At 49.0% G+C, this 15250-nt stretch overlaps 1 protein-coding gene across 6 annotated transcripts in view; it reads left to right on the top strand.

The window, feature by feature from the left end:
- The window catches only part of LOC111844921 (ADAMTS-like protein 3), a 76514-nt gene that overhangs the window by 43134 nt on the left and 18130 nt on the right, over positions 1 to 15250 (top strand). For 5 of the 6 annotated variants that reach the window (XM_072717918.1, XM_072717917.1, XM_072717919.1 and 2 more), the window contains 11 exons: positions 4327 to 4453; positions 7361 to 7435; positions 9608 to 9765; positions 10488 to 10599; positions 10693 to 10831; positions 11142 to 11192; positions 11751 to 11955; positions 12107 to 12254; positions 12549 to 12633; positions 14674 to 14939; positions 15228 to 15250. The exon at positions 15228 to 15250 is cut by the window's right edge and continues 107 nt beyond it. In XM_072717918.1, the coding sequence (XP_072574019.1) occupies positions 4327 to 4453; positions 7361 to 7435; positions 9608 to 9765; positions 10488 to 10599; positions 10693 to 10831; positions 11142 to 11192; positions 11751 to 11955; positions 12107 to 12254; positions 12549 to 12633; positions 14674 to 14939; positions 15228 to 15250 (1389 nt within the window). Of the gene's footprint in view, positions 1 to 4326; positions 4454 to 5014; positions 7190 to 7360; positions 7436 to 9607; positions 9766 to 10487; positions 10600 to 10692; positions 10832 to 11141; positions 11193 to 11750; positions 11956 to 12106; positions 12255 to 12548; positions 12634 to 14673; positions 14940 to 15227 lie in introns of those variants that run through there. The other variant, XM_072717921.1, reaches the window with a different exon arrangement.

The raw sequence follows: 15250 nt of genomic DNA, 5'->3' as shown, positions 1-15250 counted from the left end.
GTGTGCCAGTGTATCTGCCCTGTGTGTAACCTACATACAGTACCGGTCAATGTTACACATGTCAAGCCAACTACAAAGTAGAGTGTCGCATCACATGACCTGGCCACCTGACCTAGACACAGTAGAGATGGTTTTGGAGGAGTTTGACCAGAGAGTGAAGGAGCAGCGGCCAATGAGAACTCAGCATATATGTGGGACCTCCTTCAGGACAGCTGGGAAAGCATCCCAGGAGGCACCTCAGGACACTGGTGTAGAGGAGACAGGAGGGGCAGCCAGTCCCTGGAGCCATTGGGGATAAGGGTCTTGCTCAAGGGCATACTTTTATAGTTATGATGTCTTTTTAATTATTCTAAAATGTAGAGAATAGTACAAATAAACCTTTCTGTGGGTTTATGAGTCCAAACTTTTGACTGGTACTGACTGTGTAAATATCTTCACATTTTCTAGCATATGTTTGGGTGCAGGTTTTCCAGGACTGCATAAACAATTTTTTTCATATCTGCCAACAGTTTTTTACATAAAAAAATCCCAAAGCTTTCTGAAAGCAAGTTTCTAAAAATATAAGCATATTAGTCATAATTTGATTGATTGTGTTTCGACTCTACTGTCTCTGTGTGTTTTCATTGCCCTAAATCCCACTGTGAACTTGCCCAGTTTCACCCATGGGACCTCTATGGTCATATGACACGTATTGACCACTGTCGTGCCACCGCTCTGTCCTCCACATGGCAGAGGGCGGGGATAACTTTCAGGGACCCGGCCACTGGCCGGTTGCCTCTCAGCCGCCCCTTATATTAAGAGATCCAAACTCTTGTGGGCGTTTAGTCATGCGGTGTTGATTTAAACAGACAAAATAGCGGACTGGAGGTTATTTCATTCTTATCGGGTGTAGAATGCGGTGTGAGGGTCAACAGTGCTTAGATGTTTCTGTGGACTGGACAGAGGAGTCAAATACTGGGGACAGGCGAGGGAGGCAGGACTGCGAGGGAGGCAGGGATCAGACCTAGTCACCCATAATTTCTATGTTCAGAATTATTAGCAGGGAAGAGGTGAGTTTTTGAAATAAAATTTAATGGTTCAATAGCCAAAAAATGTTACAGGTTTATCCTTCAGGGAGTAACTTATAATATACAGAGAACTAATCTCCAGAATCCCCCTCAACCCGCTGCTTTTTTATGTTGTTTTTGAAGTAGAATATTCATCTTTAAAATCTGGCCGCCGCCCACTGTAATTTCTGTGATGTAATTACGCCCATTTGAGCCCATCTATCGACGCCCGTTTGATTCTGCTGTTCTTTCTGGATCAACGTCAGATCAGATTTCTTCTCCGATAATCCCACGTGTGGCTGACTGTCAAACAAAGCTGCTTTTGTGGTATAAATATCCACTCCTATTTTTTTTCCTGTTATTTTTTTCTGTTTCATTACTGCTCTCTTGAAGTATGAATGCTGACAGTTCTTTTTTTAAAATAACCAGAACATGCATGGTGCATAAGGAGAGAAATCTCTGCAATAGAATGACTACGATTTTTCACGTACCTCCAGATTTAATGAGTAAATCATTCTCCTGGGTTTGAGATATGAACCTGAAACCTTCTGATTCACATTTACATTTATTTTATTTTGTTTTATTTTATCCCAAGCGACATGCCTTTCTGGTTTCTTTGCGTGTGGACAGGATAAGGCATCTTCTGTGCAGTGATTCGATTGCTTTGGATAGTAACACCATGTTCATTCATTATGAAAAATCGCAGTTCACTAACTAAACTAGGAAGGAGAGAAGATAAATTGACCAGATCCTGATCTGCCCTTTTGTTTTTTGCTGCTGCGGGTTTTCTGGAGGGGGGACCTGAGTGAGCTTGTAACACAGACCAACATGGCTACAGGGTAAAGCAGCTTTGAAAAGACACGTCTGTGGTTCCTTTAATATTGCAGGTGAGATACGACTCCTGCATGAATTTCGGCTTTGGTGGCTTAGCGTTGAGGGCGGTTTGCTGACCACAGGAGACCCGAGGCTTTATTTACATCTGTCTGCTGTGTCTGTGCTCTCTGACCTGTGTCTGACCTGTGTTCATATCCCATGTTGTACAGTCACTTCATAACCAGTCAGTTAACTGTTCGGAGAGTGATTAAGGAAACTGAAAGAATTTTAACAAGTAACCTCAGGGCTGCCAGCTGTCACTCACGCTTTCAGACTCTCACGATCACGCAAGAAATCTTAAGGCTAATCTTTGTTGTTCCATTATAACCCTAAAATTAAAGCGTTGGGGTAGTTTGCAAACCCTACAGACTATTTACGAGGTAATAAAACTGTTACATACATCTACATGTGTGCGCAGACTTGTCTGGAATCGAAAATCTCACTCCAGCCAGCTGACCGAAGTTGGCAGCCCTGTAACCTGGAAATGAACATGATGCTGGTAGCTGTAGGGCAGTAATAGAGATCGAGGACAGACAGTGACCTCGCAGGGTGATGTCATAGATATCGAGGGCAGACAGTGACCTCGCAGGGTGATGTCATAGAGATTGAGGGCAGACAGTGACCTCTCAGGGTGATGTCATAGATATCGAGGGCAGACAGTGACCTCGCAGGGTGATGTCATAGATATCGAGGGCAGACAGTGACCTCGCAGGGTGATGTCATAGAGATTGAGGGCAGACAGTGACCTCTCAGGTTGATGTCATAGAGATTGAGGGCAGACAGTGACCTCTCAGGTTGATGTCATAGAGATTGAGGGCAGACAGTGACCTCTCAGGGTGATGTCATAGAGATTGAGGGCAGACAGTGACCTCTCAGGTTGATGTCATAGAGATCGAGGGCAGACAGTGACCTCGCAGGGTGATGTCATAGATATCGAGGGCAGACAGTGACCTCGCAGGGTGATGTCATAGAGATTGAGGGCAGACAGTGACCTCTCAGGGTGATGTCATAGAGATTGAGGGCAGACAGTGACCTCGCAGGGTGATGTCATAGAGATTGAGGGCAGACAGTGACCTCTCAGGTTGATGTCATAGATATCGAGGGCAGACAGTGACCTCGCAGGGTGATGTCATAGAGATTGAGGGCAGACAGTGACCTCTCAGGTTGATGTCATAGAGATTGAGGGCAGACAGTGACCTCTCAGGTTGATGTCATAGAGATTGAGGGCAGACAGTGACCTCTCAGGTTGATGTCATAGAGATTGAGGGCAGACAGTGACCTCTCAGGTTGATGTCATAGAGATTGAGGGCAGACAGTGACCTCGCAGGGTGATGTCATAGAGATTGAGGGCAGACAGTGACCTCTCAGGTTGATGTCATAGCCCTCGCCGGCTCCCACATCCTGCCTGTGACAGACCGAATGTGATGGGGAGAACAAAAATGCGTTTTGACTGTGAGGCGTATGGTATTTTCAGAAGCTGTAATGGAAAATTGAAGGAGATGCAAAATAGCACAGCGTTCGGGCCTTAGTCCTGAGTTTAGCTTAGCATGAAGGAGCAGGCCGTGTCTGCGTGGATGAGCGTTTGAGAGACCCCTTCTCAAGTCGTCTTTGAAGAGAACAGGAAGCTCTGATGGTTTCTGGTCCATGGGCCTCATAGATGAAGAATATGGCCGTGGAATGTGAGGACTGTCACTGGAAGGTTACTCTGTGGCTGGGATTGTGGTGATGGGGTGGGATTGGGGGGCAGGGGTTGGCTTGAAAGAGGCTCTGCTGACAGCCGCTTGGTGACGTCTTGATAAGAGCCAGCAGTAAATGGAGGACAGGAAGTCTGCCTGCTGGACAAGCCGGCGTGTCGTGCTCTTAAACGCCAAGCCTGTCTTTTCTCTGGCCTGGTGACGAGTGACTGGAGGTGTCACGATGAGGTCACTGTAGGGATGGCAAGCGATCCGGAATGTTCCAGCGGAGCGTGTCAGGTTTTCTCTCAAAAGCGTGGCAAGGCAACTTTGGGGAGGGTGATACAAACCAAATGGACACCTCACATGAAACGGGGGGGGGGGGGGGGACAGGCATGCCATGGAATGCTGGCCTCAGCGTGGAGAGCCATTGGTGGTGGTATCTTCTGGTGTAGGATCAGGCTGGCATTGGCGGAGCATCTGTGGTTGTGACTGCTGGTCTGATCTCCCCGCCGGCCTGATCTCCCCGCCGGCCTGATATCCCCGCCGGCCTGATCTCCACGCCGGTCTGATCTCCCCGCCGGTCTGATCTCCCCGCCGGCCTGATCTCCCCGCCGGCCTGATATCCCCGCCGGTCTGATATCCCCGCCGGCCTGATATCCCCGCCGGTCTGATATCCCCGCCGGTCTGATCTCCCCGCCGGGCTGATCTCCCCGCCGGTCTGCCCTCTGCAGGAGGTGGGCTGTGACCGCCAGCTCTGGAGCGACGCCAAAGAAGATGGCTGCGGGGTGTGCGGGGGCGACGGCTCCACGTGCCGGCTGGTGAGCGGGCAGGCCTCCCTGCACATCACGGCGGATGAACGTAGGTGCATGAGGGACCCGCCGGTGCCCTCCAGCCTGCTTGCCACAGTCTGACACCTGCCTCGAGCATTCGGATCTGGCCCAACGGGCTCTAGGCCGGACCTCTCTGATTCTGCTTCACTTCTAGGCCCGGTGCTGTTTTCTTCCCTCCAATCTACACCGGGTCCAGACAGAACCAAGGAATCAAACACATTCCTCTGTTTTTCCTTAAACCTAGTGTGAAAAAAAAACTCCTAACATAGTTGCATCGTTCATTTATATATATTAAATGCATTTTTGTTTTGACGACCAGGGCAGAGACTCTGTAAATTTCCATCAGTAAATGTAAAAAAATTAGATTTCCTGTAATTTCTTTGTGTATTTTTAAGTTATATATCATGCATTTTTTTGCAACCAATACCACACAAAACTGACCCGGCTTCGTAAACAATCGCAAATGGGCCATAATTACAGCCAATCAGTTTGGTGCCCTTGCTTGTGTGGACGGCCCGCAATGGCTGGGGTTATGAATGTCGGTGTAATGTGAATTCACTGTGGTTTTTAATCGTGGGGGCAGGCAGGGAGGGGGGGGGGGGCAGCAGGGCTTACAGCTTGTCGTTCTAAAGGAACTACAAGTGACTATTAGATGACACTTTACCATGACTGTAACCGCGAAGAGAATGTGTCCCGATACCGTCTGCCTACTCGAGTTACTCGAACGCCTTTTGTTTCTGCTCGTCCCGAGAGACGTGCACGGTGGGTTTCCCAGCAATCTGCTGCCTGTCCCGCCGTGTTGGACGTGAGGCTGCCCTTGTCCCGGCCCACGTCCGCGGACCTGTTCCGATGTTATAAGTGGATTTCTCAGCTTCAGTCTGCGGTTCTGGACCCTTCACAGCTGCCAGCCGCCCCAGTCCAAAATTCCTACTCGGAAGATCGGCATCGGCGACTGGAATGGGCTCCGCGGCGGCCCGTTTGGGTTTCACGGCACTGTGCCATTCATTTTACAAGCCCCTTTTTAAAAAAAGGAAAAAAATACTGTAATTGCCTAGGGAGCTGGTGCAGGTGCGCTGCACCACCTGTGATGGTGACGGCCGCCTGCTGCGTCACCCTGGGCTCCGACGCCACATCCCAAAGCTCCCTGCTCTGCTCTCCTCCAGCGCGGCCATCAGCAGACGCTGCTGTTCTGGGGCGTGGTGTGTCTCAGGTCACAGTCTCCCTTCCACAGCCGTCCCCAAAGCCTGATCATCACCATTATTATTGTCATTATTATTGTCATTATTACTGTCTGTTTGTCTGTCTGGGAGGTTCACCTAGAACCTAGAATATGTGCCTATTCCTGAGGGACAGAGGAGCCACGGCCTGTACATCCACAGCCGCCACTTTGTGGGAGGAAGCCCATTGGCTTCCATACACCGGCGGTATCTCACGCTTCCAGCTCGCTAATCACTCAGTGATGCCTGTCATATTAAAATGGCCATTTTCTTTTAAGGCTTATAACCACAGGGGACAGTGGAGACCCCCACTTACCCTGGGGTAGTGTGTCAAGTTGGGGTCTTTGCTTGTGTTAAGGCCTTATTATTGAAAGCTTCTAAAGAATGTCCCTTGGAGTGCCTTAGGGTATCTTTTAAACTGCATCTTTTAAACCTTTTCAAAATGTATTGGTGCTTTTAAAGGCTTGCAGGCACATTTCCATAGTTATTTCTGGGGTACTGCTTAATCACTGGCAGTCTATCGCCCCATAAGGGCACAAAACCGGTTTCTCGCACTGGAAAATAGCATTAGCATTTATCCCGCTTGTAAACCTAACGCCTCGTTTAAGAATGATATTCTTTCATGTGCATTCAGTGCCGAGGGTCGTAAAGCTTTTAGCCAGGCGCGAGTTGCGGATCCATTTAGCAGAGTCGCACGAAGTCGTTCGAGGCCCTGCTGTGATGAAAAAGCCATTTCACAGATGTGTTGCTGTTTTTGTATGAGCATGTGCCCTTTTTACTGAGTATGGTGCATTGAGAGTCCCCCCCCCCAGTTATGATGGGCGTCACCTACTGATGACATCATAATCGCACACCTTCCCCCAGAATTCAGTCCAGTTCATTGCATTACAGCAGAGATTTTCCCCAAACTGCTCAAAAGTCTAAGATACACAATTATGTTGAGCACAGACATGCATCCAGAGATGCATGCAGGTTTCTCCGGCTTTTTAGGTGCATAACAATGCAGTTATCGTGAGATTTCCCTGTTAGGACCTTCCTGGCATTCCACAGGTTTGCACCAAATCAGTCTTTTAAAATTTCAATGTCGTGATTATCTCTAATGCTAAAATAGCTCATAATGAAGGCTGATACTGTGGTTTATTTGTTCCTTCCAAAGAACTCTGAAGCTCCTGAAAGACTCTGATCACTATGATTGGTTAGATCTGTGTCCCTTTGGCACACGTGAGCATTTTTGCCCGTGATCATCCTATTGTAGGTTTGAGCCCCAGCATTGGCAGGATAGTCACATATCTGTGCCCCCACCCCCCACCCCCAAACTAACTCTCACCTGCATATGTGTCTGTAGGGTAGGCTAAGTAAGAATTTTCTCTGTGGGCATTCACCAAACATCACTATTTTATTGGGAGGTCCATATGAATCTGTCCCATCGATTGGGTGTTAGCAGCTTGTGAATAATTCTGTTGTAGATTTCCCTTCATCCCATAATTCTCATAATCTCCCTTCCCACAATGCACTGCGGCTGTTGGAATTAGTGGACTGAGAATGGGGTAAGTATGAGGCTGAGATGGAAACATCATTCACAGCCCGCATGAGGGCGATTGCATGTGCCTTAAATGCCTTATATGTGTGGCTGCGCTGTCTCGGCACGCGGTCAGCCCGCGTGTGTGCGTGCAAGAGCTGTTGGGAAACTCTCCTTCATTTGCATTCATGCTTTGCAGCGCTGAAGACTGCGGTTGAGGTTCCTCTGGGCAGCCGTGGTGTGGGGATCACAGCCAAAGGAGCAGGCCTCGTTAGTAAGTACTCCTCACCGCCGTCGCCGGCTCCGACAGGCCGGCCGGAGGGAGAGGTAGCCGACCTCTGCTCCGCGCCGACATCCGAGATGTTATTTTAGTTTTGTTCAAATGAGGTGTTAAGAAAACACAGCATCGAGCCGCGCTTTTAGGAATCAGAGGTGTTTTGGCAACGCTGCCTGGTGAAATTTAATAATAAAATATTCTGAAATACAGCTAAAGTGGTACGGAGGTAACAAATGTGTTAGCTGCCATTCAGACATAAATCATGCACCACTTTAAAACAATTTTTTCTAATATAATGGGCTGTTTATCTGGTCTTCTGGAGGGATCTGTCTGCCCCTTTACCCTGATGTCCGGAGCTGTTTTTTCAGATAGAGGGTCATAAATGCTAGCTTGTTATCCTCAGGTTTTAGTTAAGCTTCAGGTTTAAATACCAGATGATCGTGCAGCTGCGTCGCTTTGAGGCGTCATTCGGCACCTCCGTCAGCTGGGCGTGTCACTGAGAATCAGTGCAGCAGCTGTGAGGAATCTGTCTGCCAGGGGCAGGCTTTCTAATGCAGGCCACTTCTGTGGACGTGTCACTGTAGAAAGCGTTGGGAATGGGGATTATATAGGGGGGCAGATTCGGCTCCACCAGTGTTCTGGAAGCTCCCTGACGTTCCGGAAACTCCCCAGGGATCCATCTACGTGCTCAGTCTCCCGCGGACATCAGTGTTCAGGAGCTCCTGCGGGAGGGGCTGTGGAAGCATGTCATGGGGCCAGCTATCTAACTGTCACAGGGGGGTTCTTTACACCCCCATCGGCATCTCCCTGGTGTTCTAGCATTCTCTGGAAGCCAGCAGCCCAACAAAAGGCTGGCCGGTCAGTTTCCACTGATGTTTGTTTTGTCAGACGTTCCAAAAGTGGATTTTGACTGACTTAAAATGACTTTAGCAGACTGATCTGCTATCTGGAAAGCCGGCCTCCTTCTGCTTTTCCATTAAATCATTACATCGACAAAAGCCACAGTGGGACCCCGAGGCTGTCGCTCCATGAGCTTCGGCAGAAAATCACCAGGAAGTCATTGATAAATCTGTGATCGTATTTCCCGCTATTGTAAGTTTCTGGATTATTCATAAACCCTTTCGGGATTCGGTGATACAGTAATGACCAACGCTAAGAATTTTGTGTCTTGTTAAAGAGAAATCGCACAGACTGAATAATGGTTTGGGGCCTCAGTGAATTTGACAAAACTTAATAATAAAATCCTTTTGGTAATGTACCCTGCTCACAATCACCACTGTGAGAGAACTCTGTGCGTTTATTTTAAAAATACAATAAATTACTCTTTAAATGTTTGTTCAGTGGCATGTGTAATGTTGCAATACTGAAAATCTGCACATAATTATTAGTTACCCGAGAATCCTATGGATGTCTGATTTGTTTTTACATGCTCTCTGTGATTGATTTTATTTCTTGTTATTTCTTCAGTATCTCGGCTAGTTAAAATTTCTACTTAGTAAACTTTCCCATGTCCTTAAAAGATATAGCCTCGCATCTTTGTTATTGAGCGTGAACTTCATCTACCCAGAATGCCTTTGTCCTCCCGTGAGGCGCCTTATAGGCACACAGGAAGTGAGCGCTGGGCTTTTCCCCTGACACCCCAGGCCGCGTGCCAGGACTCGGTGCGAGGTGCTGATGGATCTGGGCTTCTGCTTTGGTCAGCAGCTGTTCCCCTCTCCCTGCCTTGGATATGTTTCGTGGCCGATGAAGATGTTTGAATGTCTGTCATTAACAAGATGCCCAGCAATGGAGGAGCCTTTTGCAGTCACATGTTTCTCACCACTTGAAAACAAAATCACACCTGAGCTCCTGTGATGGGTCGGCAGCTATGTAAAATCCTGCCACGCGCACATGTGTGTTTGTGTGTGTGTGTGTGTGTGTGTGTGTGTGTGTGTGTGTGTGTGTGTGTGTGCGTGTGTGTGTTATGTTAATATTAAATCATGGGGACCAAATATGCCCACAACATGATTTTTATAAAAATCTGCAACTGCAATCCAAAAACTAACAATGCCAAAAGGCTTGTGTTTTGTTTGGTTATTTATGGTAAAGGTTGTCATTGTCGGGATAGGAATGAATGAACAGTCCCTACAAAGGATTGAATACAAACGTGTATGTGTGTGTGTATTTCAGTAATCGAGTCGCACAGCCTCTCAGGGCACAGAGAGCTGCACAGTTTCAGCTCCCCGGGATGGTACACCATAGAGAACACTGCCGTGGACTTCCAGAGAGACGCCGACAAGCAGACGATAATGGCCCACGGACCCCTGATGGTAGACTTCATTGTTAAGGCAAGGATGAAAGGAAGGCGCCAGCTTATCTGGGAATGTCATATAGCCTCCAGGGGAGAAAAAAATCATATTGATTTAAAAATATTGATTTGACAGGACGAGGAGGTTGGCAAGGTCACACCTGCAAACATGTAGCGTCACCTTAAACCTCTAACTGTCCTCTTTAAGAAACAACAGGCATTTACAGAGTGGCATGTGCAGTATGAGAGATATGAGCAAAAACATAATGTCCTCTGCAGGGGGCAAAGATGAATTGCTGGACCTCAGGAGCATATGAAAGGTATAATTAGTGAATGTGTGATTTTTTTTTCCCCTGAATAAATACACATAAATATTTATTCTTATTTATACACTGTAAAATGGCATTTTCTTCTGTTATATCTGAAAGGTTAATTTATGTTCTCCTTTGAATGTGCCATTATTGTGATTGGAGTTGTTTGGATGAGTTTGGAGGAGACTCTCCCAGCAGTTATGCTCAGGAACATTATAGCGCCCCCTGTCAGGCTGACTGACCTGTGTCTGTTACTAATTCACAACCAGAGCTATAGTTCAGGTCTAGAGAGCGAAACTCCGGACCAAGATTTTGTTGCAACCAACCAGTTGAGTACTCTGTGACTGTGCCTCCTTATACTCAACTGGTTGGTTGCAACAAAATCTTGGTCTGGACTTTCACTATCTGGACCTGAATTGCCCACCCTGCGCTTAACCACTCTTCTCTTCAGGTCAAGTCCACGGCCCCTAGTGACACACTGGTCCAGTTCATGTTCTACCAGCCCATCCGATACCAGTGGAGAGAGACTGGCTTCTTCCCCTGCTCCGTCACATGCGGCGGAGGTCAGCCCCAGAAGCCCCCCTTCGTCCCGACTCTGTGACTGTGGCTTTCTCCCTCCCCCTGCCCCGCGGTGACCTTGTCCTGCCGGCCCCCAGGTTATCAGCTCAATTCGGCTGAGTGCACGGACATCCGGCACAACCGCACTGTGCCAGAGCAGCGCTGCCGCAGTCACCCTGAGAACAGGAAGCCGAAAGCTAAGCTGCGGGAGTGTAACATGGACGCCTGCCCAGAAAGGCCAGTCTGCTTATGGGGGGGGGGGGGGGTCTTATCAGCTGACCCAGTACCCGTCTGATGTCATCATCTGCCCATCATCATATTTCTAAATCAGAGTTTCTCAAACCTCCCCCAGATGCACCACATTTTTGCTCCCTCCCAATTCCCTTAGAGATCTGGGGTCCCCAAGGAGTGCTTTGAGAAACACTGTTCTAAATCATTCAGTACATTTCTGTTTATGCTGTTTAATCTTCCTGGGTTTTTTTTTGATAAAATGTTGTGACCTGGGGCCTTACTTCCTCTGATACACCTCCTCCCCCCCCCCCCACAGTGATGGCTTCAAGGAGGTGATGCCCTACGACCACTTCCAGCCCTTACCGCGGTGAGCTGCCCAGTGTAAATCCCATGACATGGTTTTTCTTTCCGTCAGGTGAGCGCTTCTCTTGCTGGTACATCTGGAGTAGATTACACTCTCCAGGCTGCAGCAATATGGCTCTCCTGCCCGGTGTAGTTTCGATGTGATGATTATGATCTCTCCTCAACTGAGGCATTGGGTTTGACACCACATCAGCTGTAGTTATCTCTGCCAGAGTGTCCGTCTTCTTTTTCTACCCAGCCTTCAGGATATCTGTTCTCTTTGCCCAAAACGGCACATGCTTAGCTAGCCTGCCCTTCGCACGTGATTAGCGTGAGCTGGAGAGCGTGCGGGGCACTTCCGCTCATACCGATTAGGGGTCCCCGTGGCTATTTTCCGGCTGGCTTGAAAGCCGAGACCGTCTCCACTGTGTCGTGGATTGAAGGCCGCTTGAGACTCCTGGGGTGGGGGCTGGTGGGGGTCGATCCTTGCTGGGTGAGGTGTAACTGTGGAGCCACATGCTTCGGCGGAGGTCTGGTTGGGGCTGCCTTGACGACGAGCCAGCTGTGCACCTTGTCCCTGCAGCTGGGAGCACAGCCCCTGGACGGTGTGCTCAGTGTCCTGCGGCGGCGGAACCCAGGAAAGGGGCGTGGCCTGCGTGGAGGAGGATGTGCATGGCCAGGCGACCCAGGTGGAGGAGTGGAAGTGCATGTACTCGCCGCGGCTGCCTGTGCAGCAGCACTGCAACATTTTTGACTGTCCCCAATGGACGGCCTTGGACTGGTCTCAGGTGAGGCTGCCGTCGCCGGGGATCCCAGTACACGTGTAACTGGCCCGGCCTGTTAGCAGGGCATTGCATTTCCAGCGTGTTGTGTTGAATGCTGCATTCATGCCGGCCGCGGGCCACACTGTGGTGCTGTAATGGCTTGTTAATTTTCCAGTGCACGGTTACCTGTGGGCGTGGCTTGCGTTACAGAGTGGTTCTGTGCATTGATCACAGAGGGCAGCACGCCGGGGGGTGCAGCGCCGGGCTGAAGCCTCCCGTTAAAGAAGACTGCCTGGTTCCCGTTGCGTGCTACAAGCCCCAAGGTATGGCGTCAGGTCGGCCCCTGGCTGGCGGCCCCCGGGGGCCCGCATTAGCCGTGCCATTCGCCGACCTGGAACCGGGGCAGCGGTTTGACGTCCTCCTCAAGGGGGGAGACTGTCCAGTCCTGTGCGTTATGCAGATGGGTGGCGGTCATGCCCACATGATGGCACAGATGTTTCCTGGCATGTGGACAGAGGGCCCGTTATCAGGGAGCGCTGTTTAGCTGCCGCTATTCTGCCTGCAGAGACTTCTGCCCCCCCGCCCCCAGTGTGACGTTGTGTGGTCTGGTCTTCCAGAACAGCTTCCTGTGGAAGCCAAGCTGCCTTGGGTGAAAGAGGCTCAGGACCTTGAGGAGCCACGGTCCGCTTGGGAAGAGCCCATGTGAGTTGTTGGGCCATGACTGATGTACCTGTGTATCAGCGTGTCATTCCTACACCCGTACCTGTGTATCAGCGTGTCATTCCTACACCCGTACCTGTGTATCAGCGAGTCATTTCTACACCCGTACCTGTGTATCAGAGAGTCAGCCCTACACCCGTACCTGTGAATCAGCGAGTCAGCCCTACACCCATTCCTGTGTATCAGCGTGTCATTCCTACACCCGTACCTGTGTATCAGCGTGTCATTCCTACACCCGTACCTGTGTATCAGCGAGTCATTCCTACACCGGTACCTGTGTATCAGCGAGTCATTCCTACACCCGTACCTGTGTATCAGCGAGTCATTCCTACACCCGTACCTGTGTATCAGCGAGTCATTCCTACACCCGTACCTGTGTATCAGCGTGTCAGCCCTACACCCGTACCTGTGTATCAGCGTGTCATTCCTACACCCGTACCTGTGTATCAGTGAGTCATTCCTACACCTGTACCTGTGTATCAGCGTGTCAGTCCTACACCCGTACCTGTGTATCAGCGTGTCATTCCTACACCCGTACCTGTGTATCAGCGTGTCATTCCTACACCCGTACCTGTGTATCAGCGTGTCAGCCCTACACCCCTACCTGTGCATCAGCGTGTCAGCCCTACACCCCTACCTGTGTATAAGTGAGTCAACCCTACACCCGTACCTGTATATCAACGTGTCAGTCCTACACGCGTATCTGTGAATCAGCATGTCAGCCCTACACCCGTACCTGTGCATGAGTGAGTCAGCCCTACACCTGTACCTGTGTATCTGTGTCAGCCCTACACCTGTACCTGTGTGTCTGTGTGTCAGCCCTACACCTGTATCTGTGTATCAGCCCAATACCTGTACCTGTATATCAACGTGTCAGTCCTACACGCGTATCTGTGAATCAGCGTGTCAGCCCTACACCCGTACCTGGGTATCAGTGTGTCAGCCCTACACCTGTACCTGTGTATCTGTGTCAGCCCTACACCTGTACCTGTGTGTCTGTGTGTCAGCCCTACACCTGTATCTGTGTATCAGCCCAATATCTGTACCTGTATGTCAGCCTTACACCTCTTCCTGTGTATCCATGTTTGGTGCCTCAGAAAATGCTACGAAAATGTTCATGAACCCAGGGAGCCTCCCAGCTCCCTGATAATTGTGTGTTTCAGAAAGATGCTGTTCTATCCTCCTACACACGTGTCATGTAACAGTTAAGGGAAAGACAGACATTATGACCAGAATTATATATGCAGAAAGTATTAGCTAACAAGTCTCCTAGGAATACATCGCAAGCACCATGCATAAATTGTACAAAAGATTAATTTCAAAATATATTTAAGTAGCTGCAAATATTTTACATTTAATGAAATGTATATTATGCTGTGCTGTGATTCATTACATCTTGGATTGTAGTCCTCCTCTTTCATTGTTTACTCTGCTTTTTTTTAAAGACCATTGGCACAGGATAGCGATTAATTCACAGCATGACGCAGAGATAATTATTTCAAGCAGTGCCTTGTTTTGAAAACCTGACATAAGTATCTGTCTCTTTGCCTGTCAAACGTAACCCTGGGCTTTTCCTCTGCTGTGGAGTTAATCCTGTAAGGTTTATTTAAGCCTGATTAAATCAGAGTACGAGTCAGGTGAATTTTAAGGACTTTCTTCTTTGACATTAAACGTGTGTAGCTGGTAGGAATGTATCTGATATGCTGAAACCATCTTTTTCCCCCAGAAGTCCTCTTTTGACAGGACATTAAGTATGTGCTTCTGTTGGCACAGGGAGTCTGTCCAGGAACTTATTCCCAACATACTTCCTAATTGGGCTAAAAAGTCTAACTTCCTATTCTTAGAAGCTCGGAAAATAAAAGGAAAAGGTGTGTGTGTGTGTGTGTGTGTGTGTTAAATATTATGGAGTTGTTTAGTATTGATTTGCATGCCCATTCTCCCAGCATGCATTGCACGTTGTCTTGCATTATTGTCACATGATCATGTAGCTCTTTCTTCAGACATGCATCCTGCCACCTACAGGTTCATTCCTGGGCCATGGCAGCCCTGCAGCACCACCTGCGGGCCGGGCCTCCAACAGCGGGCGGTGAAGTGTCGGATCCTGCTGGCCTTCTCTCAGGCTGAGGTGGACCTGCCGCATGAGGAGTGCCAGGATGAGAGGCCTGTGTCTGAGAGGGCCTGTCACCTGAGGCTCTGCTCTGGGGTGCTGGGTCCCAGGCGGCCCCTGCTCCCACTCTATGAATGGCAGTATGTCGGCTTTACCAGCTGCTCCTCATCCTGCGCCACTGGTAATCCGGAAAGATCTTCATCCTTTCCATTGAGCTCCTGTTCTGAAGCTTTATGCATAGAGTCATGAGGAACTGATGCAATTCAACTGCGCTTTTTGAAAAAAGCAGTAGAACTGCAGCTTTCTGATTGAGGTAAAATGTATGTTGACAAAGTGGTTTATCCAGGGCACTAATGTCTGTATTTTTGTGTTTGTGTAAAGTAGTAAATATGTTAAGTATTGATTTTGTTGAACTGAAAATTTTTTGCAGGCTATCCTGAGGGTTTGTTGTATTCTAACCCCCCGACAGGGATGCAAGAGGCAATCGTTAGG

The sequence above is a fragment of the Paramormyrops kingsleyae genome, chromosome 11 (assembly GCF_048594095.1).
Source record: "Paramormyrops kingsleyae isolate MSU_618 chromosome 11, PKINGS_0.4, whole genome shotgun sequence".
Taxonomy (NCBI): domain Eukaryota; kingdom Metazoa; phylum Chordata; class Actinopteri; order Osteoglossiformes; family Mormyridae; genus Paramormyrops; species Paramormyrops kingsleyae.
The sequence above is the reverse complement of the archived record's forward strand: the minus strand, read 5'-3'. Positions and strand labels throughout refer to the sequence as shown.